Source organism: Ambystoma mexicanum, chromosome 6p (genome assembly GCF_040938575.1).
Source record: "Ambystoma mexicanum isolate Mex_15411 chromosome 6p, UKY_AmexF1_1, whole genome shotgun sequence".
Lineage (NCBI taxonomy): Eukaryota > Metazoa > Chordata > Amphibia > Caudata > Ambystomatidae > Ambystoma > Ambystoma mexicanum.
The window spans coordinates 1167591332-1167610548 of NC_090935.1; the positions used below are offsets into that span (position 1 = coordinate 1167591332).

General features: G+C 44.7%; 1 protein-coding gene across 1 annotated transcript in view; it reads right to left on the reverse strand.

Annotated features, from left to right (window-relative positions):
* Positions 1-292: 292 nt before the first annotated feature.
* ABHD17B (abhydrolase domain containing 17B, depalmitoylase) overlaps positions 293-19217 on the reverse strand; it is a 101494-nt gene continuing 82569 nt past the window's right edge. The window contains exon 4 of the mRNA XM_069625803.1: positions 293-1805. Coding sequence (XP_069481904.1) covers positions 1586-1805 — 220 coding nt within the window. The 3' untranslated portion in view covers positions 293-1585. The remainder of the gene's footprint in view (positions 1806-19217) is intronic.

Consider the following 19217-nt stretch of genomic DNA (forward strand, 5'->3'; position numbering starts at 1 on the left):
TTTTCCTGCTGTTCGACCCCCATGCCAATTTCTATTCTTGTTATCAATTGTGTAGAAACAGGTGGCAAATCATTTCTATATTGCAGGTTGCCTCTGGAATAATCTCCACATGTACACAACACTTGAAAAGTTGCTATCATTTTTGCAAATTCAAATTTCAACTAACTTCCGCTTGCCCTGCACACTTGGATGAGCTGCTCGAGTGCTATAAAAAGAAAATGGATAAAACCTTTTCAACGTAAATTCCCAGTATACATTTTCCAGATACTTAACACCTTATAAAGAAAGAGAATTATAAACGGTTAGAATATAGTTTACTGGCAGTTAACACGTGATTCAAGGCATTCACAATAATCTAGGCAGAATACATTTAAATTATACGCAATCTGAGCCACAGATAGGAACAAGGCCAACTATATGAGGCCTTCCTATATACCACAGTGTATTTCAATTGGAGTATTTGTTCAAATTAAACTCCATATTGTTAATTTGAATTTATTTTATTGATAATTTTATTTACCAACGCAAAGGAAATTCAACTTACAAAAAGAAGGTACTACATTAATACAAAATATCTACATTCCCATCATCTGCCCCACACACTGCAGTAAATTAGTAAAAATTTTCATACAACAAAAAGTTCTACTTCTATAAAACTTCGAAAAGTAAACTTGAGAAAAAAAATACAACGTCAAAGAGAAACTATGAAAACATTCAGTTTCCCACTTCAGAAAACTGAATCAATAAGCATTCAGCTAAAGTTTTAACACATGGTTTTATACATTAGGTTCCTTCAAATTTTTACAGCTTTACCAGAAACATTAAGCCGGGAGTTGCATCTTGTAACACAGCTCTTGAAAGAGACTCATGTTACCAGAATTTAGTGGCATTCAGACACCCCATGATTACAACTGCCTATTGGAGGGAGAGAGGTGTAGTATTTGTTCTTCCATTTCCAATAAAAGATGGCATTTGCAATGCATGTACAAAAACTTTACATAAAAAAGTGCTATCAACTCATTAAATAAACACCTTTGTTCTGATCTGATCCCTATATAATAGGGTTGTGGTGAACTCCAGTGATAGATTGCTGCTCTAGTAATCTTTAACAGACTTTGCACAGACTAGGGGTGCATACCATGGCTGTGCCACACATTTCAGAATCGGTTTCGAAGCATTTTTAATTTATTGTACAATATATTCAACAGGAAATTTAAAAAAAAAAAAGTTTTAAAAACCTAAAATGCTTTAGCATTTGGTAAAACATGCATTCGTTTTCTAATTGTACATGATTTCATACATTGCTCCGTCCAATATTTTACTTTTACATCCAATATGAAAAACCCATCACAATGATTAAGTTTAACTACACATGGTTGACTGCATGACAGTGTTTTTCCAATTGTTAATACTGGTATTTTAACCTTCATCACTTATGTTTCCAAACCATTACTTGCATATTTAAAGGCAACTGACCAGATTTGCAAGCAAATCTTCAGGTCTCAGGTTATACATGTCTTATATTAACCATGGTGCACAGTCTAGCAGTGGAACAAAACCTAGCAAGAAATTTACAAAATATGTTTTATAAATTCACCAACTCTTGTGAAACAAACTGTTTCAATCGCTCAAGATACTGTCCATAAAGCTCCACATCATTATGACCTGCTCCTTCGACCCATAGAGGCTCTACTGGTCTCTGGCAACGTTCAAACAATGCAAGGCCGTGAGAGAAATCAATTACTTCATCTTCCGTCCCATGGATTATTAACACTGGTGAGGTTATCTTTGAGACTTTATCGATGCTGCAAGAAAAAGAAAAAAAAAACACCCAAATCAAATTTCTATGTACACATTAGTCTAGATTTAAGATCAATCAATTGGTGAATGACAAAACTCAAAATCAGAACTCTGAATCCGTCTCAATATAAAAATTACACCATTATATGATTAAGCAACGCTGCAAACACTTCATGCAAGTTAGTTATATGCATCACAGATACAAAGATTACACACACTGCAGTTATTCAGATTTATTTGCAAATTTGCTCAATAAAGCATACATACATTTTTTTAAAAAACTACAAACGAAAATGTGTTCTACAAACTACCAGCAATCAAAAAAATTCAGATTAGCGTTACATTTAAATGCAAATTTAATGAAAGATGTGAAAAGTGCAACGTGCCATCCAGAATACAAGACGCAATGGAGACCTAGGATACAATTCGATCTACTGGTCCTCAGAGTATTCACAAGCTTTACTAGAGCCCATAGGTAGCAGAGAGTGGCAATGAGCTGAAGGTAATGCCTTGGAGGCCCGGGGCCTCCCGATAAATGAGGCTTCATGTCGGTGCTAGCTGTCAGAAGCAAACACTAGCTTACATCAGGAAATAAAGCCAGTTTTCATGGACACAGGAATATTGTGAGATGTGCCACTGTGTCTCCGCACACCATGACATAAGTCTGAGGTTTCTTTTTTAACTTTACAAAAAACTCGTTCAGTCCAAACCAAAAACAAAAAAACTTGCACTGTGAAAATGTTACTTCTTGCCAATGCAGTCTTCCTAATCTACCGTCTTTTTACTGCAAAACATTACAATACTTTATTCAAAAAGGGAAATGCTGTGCCATCTCTTGTGCCCGACCCAGTTTCGAGTTTCTGAATGCTGGCACAACAAATTGTATTAGTCATTTATATAACGCCCATTCTCCATTTGTATGGCCTAAATGCACTTTGTGGTTAGAATAAAGTCAGGGACCGTAGTCCATGTGTGAGATTCTAAGAGTTAACTTTAAGATGCATGCGTGCATTTTGCCAGGTTAGTACTTAGGTGGGTTGGCTAGGCTTCAGTAAGGAGCCCGAGGTCAGGCACATGGGCGGATGCGGTTAATGGTTTAAGATAAGAGTGCTAGTGCCAGAGACTGTTTCGTAGGTTGTCGCTGTATACTAATCAATCAAAGAGGCGTTATGCAAGTCAGGGAGTCGTGTGGACGGCTATGAGAGCTGCTAGACCAGATTTGCATAGCCATAGCTGCATTCTATAGTGCATGGATGGGTGGCCGTGCCTGCGGCCTGTGTCCACCGATGTGGTGCATGTGTACATACCTTAAACTCGGACAGAGTTTATCTTTGATGTTTTCCTAGGTCCAACATAATTGGCTTGTCTCACAAGCTGTGGTCTACCTAGATTGAGAGCTTGGGCAATGGAAGAGGGACCCCGAGGGACGGGGAGTGATCTAAAATTGACAGGAGGGGGTGGGGGGTAAGAGGGAGTTTGTCATGGCGTGCCACTGCGAACGCTGCCGACATGCGTGGAGGTTTGGGTGGATAGGTGTGTTGTCTGGTTTGGGCAAGTACTTCTGTGGGCGGAACAGGATCGAGTGCGAAAGGGTCTCAAGAGGAGGAAGGTAACAGCCAGGTTTCGAGGGCCTTTCTGAATGGCAAGTGATTTTCAATGTTGTGGATGTGGAGGGGCAGAGCGATCCAGATGATCGGAGCCTGGGCGGAGGACGAGGAGGATCCGCCCAGTCTGGTACAGTTGTAATGTGCACAACTAGGATTGATGCTGGACCGAGGGTGTCCGAGGAGTGGTAGTGAGTGTGTTGGACTTGGAGAAATTCCGTGTTGGTGTTGTGGATGGCACGTTGAGTGATGGACATGGCTTTAAAGGCAATTTGTCGACATATAGGGAGCCAGTGGTGGACTCAGTGTAGGGCTGATGTGTTCTCTGGGAGGGAGGCTAATTAGCAGGGGGGCTGCAGCGTTTTGGATTCTTTGCAATTTCATTGGCTGGAACGCCGGTGTTGCCTAGTTAAAGGCAGTCTGCATAGTTTAGGCAGGAGAGGATGGTGGCAGAGAAACAGTGAGGATAGGTGAGGTATGGGAAGATCCACCTACGCATCCTCTGGCGCAAGAAACAGGTTCTGGATTCAAAGTTAATGTGCTGGGAGAGGCATAAATCTGTGTCTAGTGTGCATCCAAGGTTTTTCAACAAGGTGGAGGTTGCCAGGAGCCTATGGAGTGAGGCCAGAGAATAGGTTGGGGAAAAGAGTGCCGTTTTCCCCACAGACTAGGATTTCGGTTTTCCCGTGATTGAGGTTTAGGTGGTTAGTGTTCAGTCTATATCCGAGAGGCATGATGACAGATCTGGGCAGTTGCGAGTCTGGCGATTTTGGCATTTTAAGGATGATCTGGGTATAGTCTGCATAGTTGTAGCTGGTGAGATGCGCAAACGCCACCTGAATTTCTTTTTAAAATATAGCACTGCCCTCCAGGAAATGCACTTCCCGATATACCATAGATCTCACTATCTGGCAATTAGGTAAATGCTGTGGGAGCGCACAAGTGTGAAACTCTGCACCATACAAATTGCTGCAAAAAGGCACCCACTGGCACGATTTTTGCATTTGTATAAATTCCAGCAAGAAACAATCTATGAACAGGGATGCACGGTTTATTAAACTTGGCACCAGGTGTTAGTTTATTCTGGATATGGCAGATAAACATACTATAAGCCATTCTTGAACATATGAAAAAAAAAAAGAAAAATGATAAAAAAAAAAATGGCCCTGAATCTAATGTAGGAGGCTCAAAAACCAATGCATGTCGTTCTGGCTGCATAAGGGAGGGCTCAGGGGAAACTGAGTTTGTCTTGAAAGCAAGACAATGCAGCGCAATAGGTTCGGATCCCAATCCCGCGCTTAGAAAACAATATCTAGTATTAAGCACATTATAAATAATTAAAACAAGTTCAACTTAGTTCAGGCAATGGAGTAGCCCACAGCTGTCTGAGGTACAGCAGAAAACTCCTGGGACTGATCTGCATGTCCAAAATGTGAGTTGAGGCACCATGCATTCAGTAATGTGGGGTTGTGTTAATATATGCTCTTCTGCATACACATGAATTGTTCTTCAGTAATACTGAGAGAAGGTCAGGACCACAGTTGCCTAGCCCATGCTACAGGATCATTCAGCAAGGCTACCATAGAGGGTTTAAAACTCCTGTTCAGGGGTATTGATGGAAAGGCACAGCTAAATATTCCTGAATAAGGATTCAATTAACACCTTTGCCAGCAAACCCTGTCCCACAAACCTGCTTGCGTAGCACCAGCCCTTAAAGGCTGTGTACAGTGGTGAAGAGCACCAACTCCCTTCAAGACGTGAACCAATTGAGCCTGGTTCAACTACCACTTGTTGCAGTTGAATGCCCTGCTCAAGGAACCCGCAGAAACATTGTGAAGGCCTGAGAGATGCGGCAAAGAGGAATAATGTGTGGTGGTGGTGGTGCAGAGCCAACTCCCATTTACAAATTGGAATTCTTGGAAGAAAAAAGAAATGGCGAGTGGGCCCCCCACCATGCTTCTCGATATACAACTTTGTAGTAGTGATGTCCGAATATCTATACCACATCTTCCGCTTTTGCCCTCCCCCCCCATTCCCTAAAACACAATCGCCACCCACCAAGGTGTTGTGGCGCTGGTACTACTGTGATGGATTTTGACTTGTTGGTTGTCGCCTCCCCATCTGTTCAGTGGGGCGGTATGTCACATTAATGTCTAATTGTATAACTTGAAATGGGGCATCACGATAAGAGCACACAACAGTAGAGGCTTCCTAAATTAGCAGTCTTGGTGAAACTGCTTTTCCTATTTCGTGGTTACCCACATGGACGAGCGCCTCCTGAATGGGTTGCATTCTGATCTGCAATAGGGGATTAATGATATGCATGAAGAGAGAAGCCCCAGAAACTACAAGCATTTCTAGACCATCAATTTGTCCTGGAGCTAGAAATTTCGTCAATCCACACCACAAAGTTGAACCTCGCCTGAGATGGCAGGGCTAGGCCATGTTGGGTATTTAAGTGTGTGTCAATCACCAGACAGTATTAACCTAATTGGGGTTTTCGACAATTGTCACCAGGTGCATTGTCTGAAAGAGACAAACCATCCGGATCAGGTTAGATTTAATGGCCTTGCTCATTTTGGTGTGCTCCCATCTGCCAAAGGAATATGCACAGGGCCATTGTGAAGCTGAAGGGCAGCACCATACATTTAAAAAAAAAAGTAGATTAGAAATCCTGATCATTATTTTCTTCGTTTCCAGAACTAAAAGAAAACCTGTACTACTTAAAGCCAAAAGCACTTCAATACAAGGACAAGACCAAAACACAATTTTAAACAAAATCAACGGGCCTATGAAATGTCACTGGAAGAAAGCATTGGACATTGGTAAAGCACCACATGGATTCCCCCCCAGGAAACACTTTTTTGTCATGTCGTTTTGAAATGGAGTACACAGATATATAGTGCTCAGACTTACTGTTGTGTTATGCCCTATACTCCGGGCACTTATCGTGACGAGTATCTAATTTGTCAGACGTGTATGGTACCTTTCCCATATTCTGCCCCCCCCCCCCCCAAACACAAATTTCAAACCTGGAATGTACTTTGTGGAAGGGGGGATTTGAAAGTGGGTAGTGGGTGGGAGGATGAAATGGTCAGTGTAGGGCACAGCTGGGGGAGGGATTTGGAGGACCCCCTTTCAAAAGGGAGGAATGTGAACGGAGGATAGCACAGAGGCAATGTGCTGGTTTGGGAAGCAAGACCACGCAGAGCAACAGAGGTTTGAATCCTGGATCTGCACTTAAAAACCGAACTGCAGTATTAAACGAGTTATAAAAAAACGATTAAAGAAAGTAAATCACAGGATTAAACCTACTGCAAATTAATTTACCTCTTTGTAATTTGTGGGGATGAAATCACATAGAACAAGTTACTTACCCCTTACGGTGCCTTCTCTTTCACTTCATGGACTAAGAAGAGTGGTGTCAGCCACTCCTTCGACCTGGCCAACTTTGACTTCTTCCTTCAAAGAGAGTTGCCTCTCGACTAGTAAATCGAAGGTTTCACAGATCAGAGATTATTTATTTGGCAACTCTGCCTACCTTCAGTTCCCCCTTCTGTTCCCTCAAGGCCTTTCTAGTCATTGACACTTTGAGCAGTCAGAAGTGTCATGGTCTGCTCCGAGGCACCACAAACAGATTTGGTGCCGATCAGTCGGACATTTTCGATCCGCAATCCAGACACCTTAAAACCAGACTTTGGAGTCGTCTGTGTCGATTACGAAGACATCGCGATGTCAACGTGTTACCAAACACGTAACAAGATGAGAAGCAGCATGCTGCATTTCTTCAAAGCAATCGCTGTCGCGAAATAATGAAAATTAAGCCAACGGGCTCTGCGCGTGCTGTACATGCCTTCAATGACATCCTCGACAGAGGCCTTCGGGGGACATTAAGTCAACACCATTGACACAGCGCTCTCTGCCGAAAAACATGCTCCGAAGCAGCTGACGCTGGATAACGTGTCAAAAGATGAGGAATACATGGGAGGACAGAATCCACATTTTGATATTATACCATGGTGGTTCTGGGTTACAGTCAAGTTTCAAAATGGAGTTAAAATTCACCCACTAGGGACACTCCGTTCTACTGTACAACAGATCAGTGGAGAATAGTCTTGTCCCTGAATGCATCACTATCTTCCCGATATGTTAAAGCAATGGTTCCCTTTACTTTCAAAACGTAATGTTCCATATTTGATGTGAAACCTTTTTTATGACAGTTGTACATTGCAGCTTTCATACAGTATAATTGCTTCATCTCGTTTTTTGGCACATTTGGTGGAGACTAGACAAAAACACCCAACAGAAAAGGGAAGAGGTGTTGATAATGAGGAAATGTTATAGGCATGCAAACGGCAATGCTTCTGACTTCCATCGGCTGAAGCCAAATTTGTGTTTTCTATGTTGTATGCCAGCTCAACCCATGAGGAGTTGATAGGTTAAAACTGGCCAATCAGGAGTTGGGTTGAAACAAGCCAGTCTGCCAACTGCTGCTCCCTAACAGAAGCAGTCAGCACAGATTATATAGAGGCTCTTAATGAGTCACTGCTTCAAATGGTTCCGTTAATCAGTGCACCGCCCACCAAATGACAATAAAACGTTTGACAAAGTTATTTTTTTTTAGTTCATTACAATCTTTTACAAATAAGGGAAAATGTATACAAAAGTAAAACTTTTTCACAGAAGGGGATCGTCTCCAAGATAATACATGACAATGACGGGAGAGAAAACAAGAATAATGAACGTAATCTATACAGAAGTGGGGATGCAGGACATGAATAGTTTCCTACTCGTGTAAGCGTTTTGTACTTGACGGTCATCATTCACCAAGTTAAGGCGATTTTAAGACTCTTGAATTTATTTTTTTGAACGGTACGAAGAAAATCCGAATATCACAAATCTACTCTTTTGTGGTAGCAGGGGAAGAGAGAAGGAAGGGATAGTGTAATCTGTGGGGAGAGTGCCTCATTGTTGCAGCAGAGTAGTTCCCCATCTTCCCCCTCCAACCCCTCCCCCCAATCAAGGAGAACCCCAAGGAGGATTAGAACAGTGGACCGCATGCAGGCTAGCGCTAGGCGAGTGGGTGGCTACTAAAGTATCCTACTATGATTGAGAACCTTTTTTTAAATCCCCTCCCCAACGCATTACCACCTTCCTCCAGTCTGTGGCGTAAAAATGTAACCACCAAACATCACAGTCCTGCCCTTTAGGGGCAAGAAACATTCCACCCCAACCCCTTCCGAGTCCACATGAGGGCGGCAGTAGAGCCAGGATGTTACAAGTCAGGGTTTGTAGTCTCGGTATGCTCCCCCAGTCTCGGTCACACTCGACCAGTTATCCCAGTCAGCAGCCACACGTAAGGATGACAGAACACAGATTAAATCAGTATACGGCACGTCCACTGGGGAACATTAGCTCATTCCTGCTATGGAGGGGAGCCGGTAAGAGGATAAGCATTCCATCACCCCTCAATTTCCTTCTAGTTTGGATAGCCCATTCAGTAAAATGCACTGCTCCGACCAAAACAGTGTAGGGTGTCCTGTATCCACAGAAACCCGGATAAAAATTCATGCAAAATATTTTTTTAAAACCCAAGCAGAGTCCACTAACTCTGGTCAGTGCTGCCCATGGATTTCCAGGGCTCAAGCAGTCGTGAGTTTGCACAAGACTATGTATTGTTTGTGCCATGATCCGGCACACTGGGCTGAGAGTCCCACCATTTTACCTCTGTCCCACGCTGCATCACTCTGTCTCACTTACTCTCTATGCCATCTGTAGCTGCTGCATATACTTGCGAGATCCCTTACCTCTACCTCAGTATTCTCTTCTACCTCACCCACACCCGACCAGTCTGGTTCTCAGTTACATCGTCTGCCCCCTATTGCTACTGTGATCTACCTTTTACACTCCTTTCACAACATTTCTCCCCTTGCAGTGCCATGCTCCCCCGCCAATAGCCATCTTCCTCCTACTTACAGACTCCACCCTTGGATTCCTCTTTTTCTTTAAAGCCCAACTGCAAGCTCCCCTCTCCATCTTTCGCTCTTTTCTCACATGGTGTATCCTTTCTCTTCCCTCACTTGCCATTTGCTTTATCTGCTAGTGCTTTTGCAGCCTCCTTTCCTTCACTTACTCCATCCTCATCAAGGATTGAAACTGAGATTTGATTAGCAGACGCTAAAAGCAGCTCTTGGGTATTGGGAATTACCCAGTCGGAAAGAGCAACATCTGGGTAATCAGGAGCCAGTACATAGCACATGACAAATAGAATTTGTGCATGAAAAATAAACTCAGAATTGTATTAATTACTTTACAGATTCTGCTTTAAACGACCGTTCGACGTATCCTACATTCTCCTTTACACACAATTCCAGAGTGAATATATCTCATAGGAATGTTTTGTGTGCAACCAGTTAGCCTTGGGAGTGAAGTACTCCAGGAAACTGTTGGCCTCAAGCAAACCAAGCTCTCCTAGGATACATGCAGGAGTTAAATAGCTCAGCTCATAGCAATTTCAAACCCAGCATCCCACTTAGACCTCGTAATCATCCTCATCTTTCACGGCTCGTTCTTCCATTACCATGCTTGCTCTTTGAGTCTCACTCCTTCCTTTATCTTGCTCTGTGCATGATCACTCCTCTCAGGAACTGCTTTAATCACTCTTGCACACTATTCTCTCCCTTCCCCCATTCTCTTTTAGCCTGTTAAGGAGAATTCACATTTCTGTGCCAATTCCCTTCTACCTTCGAGACAGCCAGCTCTTTTGCTGGACTTTATTTTGTATCCAGTAGGGAGCGAGACCTTTTTACCACTCACTCATGCATTTTTCTGTGAAACAGTTTCTTTTTTGTTTTGGAGTCTGAAAAACTCCAAAGGCATCATCTTTTTGTATTGTGACGCACAGCACCGTAAGTGCAGTGGCACAGAGAAGTCCTTTGGATTTTTGCTAAGGTTTAAATACCTTCTCTTGGAAAAACTACTGTTTGCAAGAGTAGTAAAGTGAAATTGACTTTACCCTTTTCTCTTTGTAGACCCAGCACACGCCATCTTATAGGGAGTGCTGGGGGTTACTTAGTATCCCCTTTGTCTACCTTCTCATGTAAAAATGTTTAGGTAACCCTTACTACAATTAATGGCTGTGGCAGTGGTTTAATTTTCCTACCATTGTGCATTTTTACTGCACGCTGAATTTTCAGCTGCAGTATTGCACCCTTGGGTGCCCATTTTGTCAAAATGGCCTAGGTCTTTTCACCATTTCTTGTTTGTAAGTTCCTTCTTGAGATTTACTTTGCACGCCAAACCAGGTTTGGTCCCTTTGTTTGTTTGGTCTTTGGTGGGATTATCTGGTGAAGCCTCCTGCCTCTGGCTCCAGCGTGTCTGGTAGTGCAGGAAACGAGGGCGGTTCCCGAAACTCCCTGTGCTTAGGCATGCACCCAAAGGTGATTGGCCAGCTGGCTGTCGTTGCAGGACAGCCACCCTGCTGTGTGAGTGATAGCAAGGCTACAAATGAATGGGAGAAACTTGCATAAAAGGTGAAGTCTTTTGCAAGGAAGCTAGTCGACCACTGGATGAGGGAACCCAAGAAGAAATGAGAAGAGGCTCATTGCACCCTCCTGGACCGTTGGTTTGCCCAGTTAAGCCTTGCTGCAGGGCTGAAGCTCCAATTTTCACATTGACTAGAGAAGCCCGGAACGGACAAGTACTTCCCTTGGGTTGGTGGGACCAACTGACCCCAAGACGAACTTGTCTGGAACCCCTCTCCCTGCTGGCTGTACTTCTTCACTGCGGCTGGAACTGAGTGCCAGGGGACAGGAACACCAGAATAGAGTGCATTGTTTTTAAGCCAGACTCAAGCTCCAGGAAGATCATAAGGACTCCCTTGAAGCAGGACTATCCAAGCCCGAGCCACCTAAACAGTCCCCAGAAGCAGGGTGAGCCCATAAGGTGGGCAAGAACCGCAGTGGTGCTATTTGTGAGTAGCTGAAACCGCAAAGTGACACTGATCTGGAGTAAGTCCATTGCTGTCGTCAACCTTCAAACCGCAGAGCAGGAGAACCCAGACAGCCTCCCTCTTGTCCCCACGACTGAGGCCCAGGAACAGGATTTGCAGGACTACAACAGGAAGAGAAGCCAGCTGGAACCTTTTCTTCAGACTCAAGGTACTGTGTAACAAGGGGTACTCATGTCTTGTGTGTAGCTTGCTTGCTCCCACTTGAAACTTGCATTTGCTGCCCTTTGCAAAGTTGCTTGCATCTGTGCTTTTCACAAGCCTCCAAGCTTGTGGCCCAACTGTGATTATTTTTACAACAAAACTCTAACATTGTGCAAGACTTGTGCTATCATCAAGAAGTGCCTCAGCTCCCCTAGACTTTGCCCAATTGACATTGGCTGGCCTGGCTCCCTGAAGACTTTGTGTTAATCTGTCTCTCAAAAAGTCATACATGAGTTACTTGTATAGCTGGGTAAGGGTTAACCTATATTTCATTGGGGGATTGTGAAGGGCTTACCTGTTTGGAGAAACTTGTTAACCCTCGTGTTCTAGCATTACTTTTTCCACAACCTCAGTATTGCATAAAGTGTTAAAAGTGATATTTGAATATCCAGTGTCCTAGCAATTGAAGTCACCTCAGTGTGTGTGTGTGTGTGTATGTGTGTATGCGACTGTGTGTGTGACAATGTGTGTGCGCATATGATGGTATCTACTTACTGAAACTGAAGGAGTGTATTTTTGAAGTGCATTTTATTGTTGCCTATTGCCCTTTCTAAAGAAGGCTTAGTTTAAAACTGACTCTTAAATGAATAAAGAATTATTTTAATAAGAAACCTGGAGTATACGTATTAGAATGCTTGTCACTGAATCTATGCATGAACCCTACGGCTCACATTGACCCCTCTCTTGAGATGAACCTGGCTGCTCAGTCACTCTACCAACTTGTGTAGTACAGGCCTATACCAAACGTTGGGTTACCCATTACCAAGAGGACAAGGCTGCTGTAGTCTCCCACAGTGTTAGTACATACAATCTTGCCTAACATCCCCACATGATGTGTTCTACTCCCTTTCACGCCACAACCCTCTTGTGGCTTCCCTGCATATATCTCAACCCATTCCTCCCAGTTTCACGAGGGACCCAGTTGCGAAACAAGTGACTATGCGCACGTTCATTTTATCTAATTTTGCAATTGCACTTGTAAAACCAAGGTTATTTTTGGCTCATTACTTATGCCATTTGGCTTCCAATGGGGAAATAAAGCTACAGGAACCTCAATTGGCTCACAGTGTTTCTAGAACAAGTTTCATATTCCTGTGGAATGGTTTGTTATGGAAGGTTTGATATAGCTCTATAACACATCTATAAAGTATGCTTTAGCTCTTGAAACCTAATCTTAAGAAATTAGTATAACCCAGAGAAGGCAAGATGTGGTCCAGTGCCTAAATCTCAGTTCATCACTGAACTGGTGCGAACATAGGTAAATCGTGTTGTCTTATCTGCCAAAACTAAATAAATGGAGAAGTCCCAGAAATGATTGCTTTCAGTATGCACTATTCAAAACAGTTTTGGCAAGGCCATCATTTTTGGCATTCCATTTCTAGGTATGTTTGTTTTATTTATTGTATAGCGCGTCTTAACAGTTCTAAGTGTTACAGGTATAAGGTGGTCATGGAATACAGAATTACAAAAATATACAGACAGTAATAAGTACAATGTGCAGTCCTAGGTTCGAAATTGGCGGTTCAGAAATAAAAAAGGTATACAGTAGGATGGTATGAATGCGAAAGATGCCACATACCTAGTCATTACAGCTGAAAGGAAGTCTTCCACTAATGCTGTGACTGCCAACAACTTGCAGATGGGTTCCTAACGTAATTACTGGGTTTGTAGGGCCCAAGTATTTTACTAAAGTCTAAAAATGTAAAATATAAGCCAATGCATACACCAAATCCAACTGCGTTACCAATGCTCGTTTCATATTGCAAGGCAAGAGAAAAGCGATCGCTGCTGCAGTCCAACATACAAAACAGATTGGCAGCTTCAACCTTATGGTCAATATTTTTCCTTTTACTTTCCTCAAAAATTATTAAAGGCAAAAACCCTAAAACAATAACAGATTTGAAGGTTACTCTCATCTCTGCAACGGGCCCTCAACACCTTAAACCAGTTTTACAACAAAACTGTCTTACTTCCACCCCAAATTTGAGTTTAAGGACACCATAACATAGGCTGTACAGGCATCACGTAACAAGAATTTTTACAGTGGCATAATTCGTATAAATTAAGATTTCAGCTTGTTATAATCATTCAAAAAACAAAAAGACCCACCTCCCCGCCTGGAATCGAGAACGTAAAACACAAACTTGGAGCACAACGTTCCTACTTGGTTTGCCATTATAAGCAGGAACAGCATTACATTAGCATCAGCACCCTGCTCCCAAACCAACTCAATGCCAGCAATTTTGCGGGTAACGCAAAACCTGCAGTCTTTAGCTGCAGATTTTTCAATCATTTCCGACCCCTTAGTCTGCCTCACAGATTTACTGGGGGTTGGGGGGTGACTCAACTTTCCTCCATAATCTGGGTATGCACCATCTAGCAGCAAGAAGCAATATAAATGGTCTACGGTTCCGGAGAATACGCCATTACCAATCCCCGACAATCGTGTAGTAACAAAAAGGAGGGATTATGCAGGAACAGAGTGCACAATGATTTCAGCAATTCGTGATTGAACCGTCAGCAGCCACAATTCTCTCCAGGACTGACATTCCCACTCAATCTGGCAGAACGCGCCTCACTACAATTTCTCCAGCAAAGGGGCAGATCTGGATAAAATGTGCTTCGACAGACCAGTGTTCTGCACCACCTGCAAATAGGTTTGCATTGGTGTCAATCGGTATTGAGATTTATATTCTACGTGCAGTAATTTATATTTCTAACCAAGTTCAGTTCTGTAGCAAGGTCTTTGTGCCAAAACCTTTATCAAGCAGCCGACAGTTCTAATGGAATGAGTTACTTACCTGTAACTCCAGTTCTCTAGCATTGGTAGCTTTAAGATTCACATGCCGGACAGGCTGGGAATCCTCCAAAATCAAACAGTTTCGTAGAAACCGGAAACTTTCACTTTGTGGTGCTTCAGGTCAGTTATCCTGTAGCCAATAGGCACAGCCTCCCTTAGCTCGACCTCTGGAAAGATATGCCATCTGTGGGGCAGGCGTGAGCGTTGCATGTGAATCTCTGAAAGATACCAATGCAGAGAACCTGAACCTGAATTTTTCATCTATTCACAAGCTGTTAGAATAGATTACAACATGCATCAACATGTTGGAAAATGGGAGGAGAAAGCATGCTCACCTTGAACAAGCAGCGTTTTGTTCGCCTAAACCTGTTTTGTCCGCACATTTTTTTGATGCAGTAACATTTTGTCAATGTGTGTTAGACCTCCACAAGGCTACGCTGCAGATAACCTGCAGGGGACCTCTGCCAGGAGAGCAGTGGTGGATGAGACTGCCCTAGTGTGTGCTCGGACTGACCAGGATGCCAGTTAGCAAGTTGGTGGCAGAACAAAATCGAAGCCTTCAAAAGCTTTCCCAGTAACAGCAGGTCGCGACTGTCAAAGGTTTGGTCTGATCAACGAAGTACTTCAGAGCCTTCAGAACATCAACGGTGTGAAAAGAGCATTCAGCAGGTGTAGCAGGAGAGCTTAAGAAAAACAGCTGGACCAGCTGCTCGTTGATAAGAAAAGCGGATGCTACCTTGGCCATGAAAGTGAGATTGGTTTGAAGTAGAACCTTGTCCTTGTGGAAGAGGTAGGGCTGGTCGAAAGAGCACCTGCATTTCGCCCACACTTCTTTCTGGCCAAAGTGAGCGCAGACAAAAATGCTGCCTTCCATTAGAAACCTGATATTAGCCTAATGCATGGACTCCATTGGAGGGGCATTCATTTCGCGAACATGACATCAAGCTCCCAGGAAATTACTCATTTGCGCATTGAGGTGGGGAGGGGCGGGATGGAATTGTTCCAAAGAGGCCCTTCAGAAATTCCTTCACCAGCGTATGGGACCATAGTGAAGGAGACATTGGAGCACGCGTAAAGGGGGAAATGGCTGAAAGATTAACCTTGGTGAAGAGTGGGCAAGGCCTCTGGTAGCCAGGGAGAGTAAGTAAGGCATAATCTGTTGTAGTTGGAAACGAAAGGGGCCGATCCTGTGACTGGAACAGATTATTGATGTTTCAATTTCTTGGCATAGCAGGAGGGGATAGTTGGCGCTCATGCTTTACCAATGGAACCCCTGCAGTCACAGGACACAACAACGTGGTCAAATTCTAAGGACAAAGGATCCAAGCCTTGTGACTGAGCCAGGACGCATCACAGAGAACCTCACCCCAGTCCCTGGACTGCATTGATGAACAGGCTAGAAGCACAGAAAACCCGAATTCAAGCAAGTGCCACAAAGATCAGTCTACACGGCTTATTAGTGTGGAGGATGTAGCACAAGGGGAAAGCATACAGGAACCTTCAGTGTCATGGAAACGTGAAAGGGCTCCCAGGTTGGCCCAGAAGAGGGAACTTGCTGGCAAACGAGTCACATTTGTCTTTGTGGTTTAAAAAAAAAAATTAAAAAAAAAAAATCACATCTCTGGTCAAGTTTGAAAGGAGATCCACTCCTTCCTAGAGGAATTCCCATTCATGGCAGGAGTGGAGTTTCTTGGTGAGGGAATCGGCAACTGAATGCTGTGGGAGCCTGGTCGAGGACATGGTGATGGAAACAATCATGGGGCCAGAGCCCATTCCCATAGATATTGAGCCCCAGATGAGAGGATTGGAGATCTGGTACTGCCATGCTTCCAGGCGTAGATCATAAAGGCGGTATTCTATATAAACACCCAAAACACTTTTCCCTTGTGATGAAGCAAGAAAGGTAGAGGGCCCAAAACACCACCCAAGAATAAGCACGTATAGTTGAAGCGATTTTGCATCCACCGACCAGATGTCTTCCGTGTGCAGACTGGTGGTGTGGGCTCACCAACCTTCCATGAATGTGTCCGTTACAGTCAGTTGATTGAGTGGGGTAGAAGGGAGCTCCACCAGGTGGGATTGGCAGCTTTGCTGCACTAGCATAATGACTTGGGGAGAGAATATCTGGCAGTAGACTTGATCCCAGCAGGCATCTAGGCATTCTTGCAGGATGCATGCTTGAACAGCAATTCTTTTATACGTTTGTGCATCATGTGTCGGAGTGCTCAGACAGGCCACTTGTAGTCTGGACACAGCTTTAACCTTGGAAAGCATAGACTGGACCCTGTTGGCAAACAGTGAGGCTGTGGATGACGTGGTATCCAGGTGTGCAGTTGGCAGAGGATCTTTTGTAGCGTGACATACTGAAATGGTTGGAAACAGAGGAATTTCTTCTGGAAACCTCCGGTTGAGGATAGGTCTCCAGTTGGCCCATGTTTTGCTCCAGAAGTATTGTGAATACACGCCTGGATTCCGCTGGGAGTGTGGCACAGATTGTACAGCCCCTTTGGAGAGTAGCAAGAGTATTTCCAGTTGAAGCTTGTTAAAGTGTTTTTCTGGCTTTGCTGTCAGGTGTACTGGAGGTCTTTGCACAAATTCAAGGGAAAGGCCCTGGTCGATAATGGAGGACCCACTTGTCCAGAGTTTAGTCTCCATTGGAGGTAGGAATTATGGCAGGCGACATCCCACTGAAATGAAGTGGGAGGGGGTGCCAAGCAGGTGTGAAGCCTGCTTCCAGGAGTGGCCTTTGGGATGCGAGGAACCACAAAGTCGTGGGTATTTCTTAAGATTGCAACTGCGCTTTGTGTCGTTTGCCCGAGAGGCAAGCCTTTTCTCTGTATACGTGGGAGCGATATGAAGAGCAGTAGTCTCTGCAAGACATGGAAAAAGGCTGTTTCAAACGAAAGAACGGAAACAGTCCACAGAGTTGGACTGGGCTCGAATCAGTTTTGATGGATTGAAGCGCATCATGCACCTTTTTGCCGAAAAGGTCTTCCCCCATCAAAAGGCATATCGACAACCTTTGCCTTCACATCAGGCTTTATATATTAGTAGCCTTGAGCCAGCCTTTGCGTCGCAGAACAGCACCATTGCCCATCTGGCAGAAATGTGCGTCAGTGAGGTCTACGGCCACCAAAATGGCATGGTCAGAGTCCAAAATCCCCCTCTCCAAGCAACCTTCTGCTTCTTGTCATCCAGCAGAAATTACAATATGGGACAGATTTAAACCACAGTTCACCGTCAAATCTGGCCAGGATGGCGAGAGAATGTTCAGAACCCTGCATTTCTTTTCAAGCCATTCTCTTTTCGCCAGGGCTGAGGCAGGGTTTTTCAGCAGCACCAGACCCTCATACCAGACGTCGTCCAGGAGCGGCACTGCCAGAATGGTCTTCCTTTTTGCCTCCCGGGGGTGGATAAAAGAAACCCTCCTTTGTCTCCTCCGGCATGAGCTGGAAGAGTTCCGATACGCGGGAGATCATGGAGTAGAAGGAACCCACTTCGTCCACGGGAGAAGCCCTTGAGGCGGAGCAATGCCAGCGTCCGTCAGTCACAGGTGTGTCCATCCCCAAATCCCTAGAGGGTGGTGGGCACTTTAGCAGTGACATAGGGTGCGCCTCTTCCTTTTCCTCAGCGGTGGTGGCCCTGGTGTCAATGGGGTCATCACCGGTGGTGTCGGTAGTGGTGCTGTCAGCATCCTCTTCTGTGTCTACGACACCAGCGTGTGGAGTGTCGAGAGAATGTCATGCAACAGATCTCTGGGAGGTGCCCGGGGAGTAGGGTCGATGGGACCAGCGTCTATGTCACCGCGTCCGACGGCTACCTCCTAGATGTTCCAGCCATCGTCCCCAACATCTTCCGTGATGGTGTGGACGGAACCCGTCCACCACGTCAGAAGAAATATCTGTGTCATGGAGTTCTTCGACCCCCCTTTTGGGTCCTAAGGAGTATGTCTCGGGCTAAGGGGCGGCATCCTCTTTTCTGGGGTCCTTTCCACTGGTTTGGCCGATCCCTCCTGCATGGGAGGAAGGGCCGCCCTAGCCACCGCGGGGGTACCCTGGACTGGGTCAGCTCCTTTCGCCTTCGAAAGGGCAGCCGTCACAAGCTCGATAGGTGACTATTTAGCCTCAATCACCTGGGCCTTCACAGGCAGGTTGGACACAAGGTCCTGTTTGGCCTTCTCCGGTTTCTCCCGCAGCTTCCGCAAGGTAGCTGACTTTCTCTTTGTCGAAGAACTGGAGCGATGGCTGAGACCACCGGAGAAGATTAACGCGCCCTGGCCGCCGTGGGACAGGCTTGCGCGGCGACCCAGACGGAACCTGACTCGCAGTGCCTGGCTTCTCTTTCTGCCCCCACGGAAGGATTTAGGAGCCCTCCCTGACTGGTTGGATCCAGCTGAGACGTGCCCCTGTGAACCACACTGGGCAGAGGCCTTGGCTTTGAGTCAGGCCGCCAGTGTGATGTGCTGATCCTTCATAATGCGCTTTGTAAAGCCATGACAGATCTCGCAATCCTTGTGCGTCGGGAGAAGACAAAAAGGCACTGGGAATGCTTGTCCTCCATGAAAACATTCCACAAACCGCAGCTGGTTTAGAGCAGGCTCTGTCCTCCTCCTTCAACATGGTCCTGCTTGCGGTGTAGGCCAGATGGCCTCCTGAAAACTGCAAAGAACAAAACAGTTGAAGATTCCGCCCTTGAGGGGCGATGAAGTAACTATAGAGCACACTGCCCCGATTTAACAAAAATAGGATTTTTCTAGCAAAATGCACACAAAAAAAATAAAACAAACAAACACACACAAAGC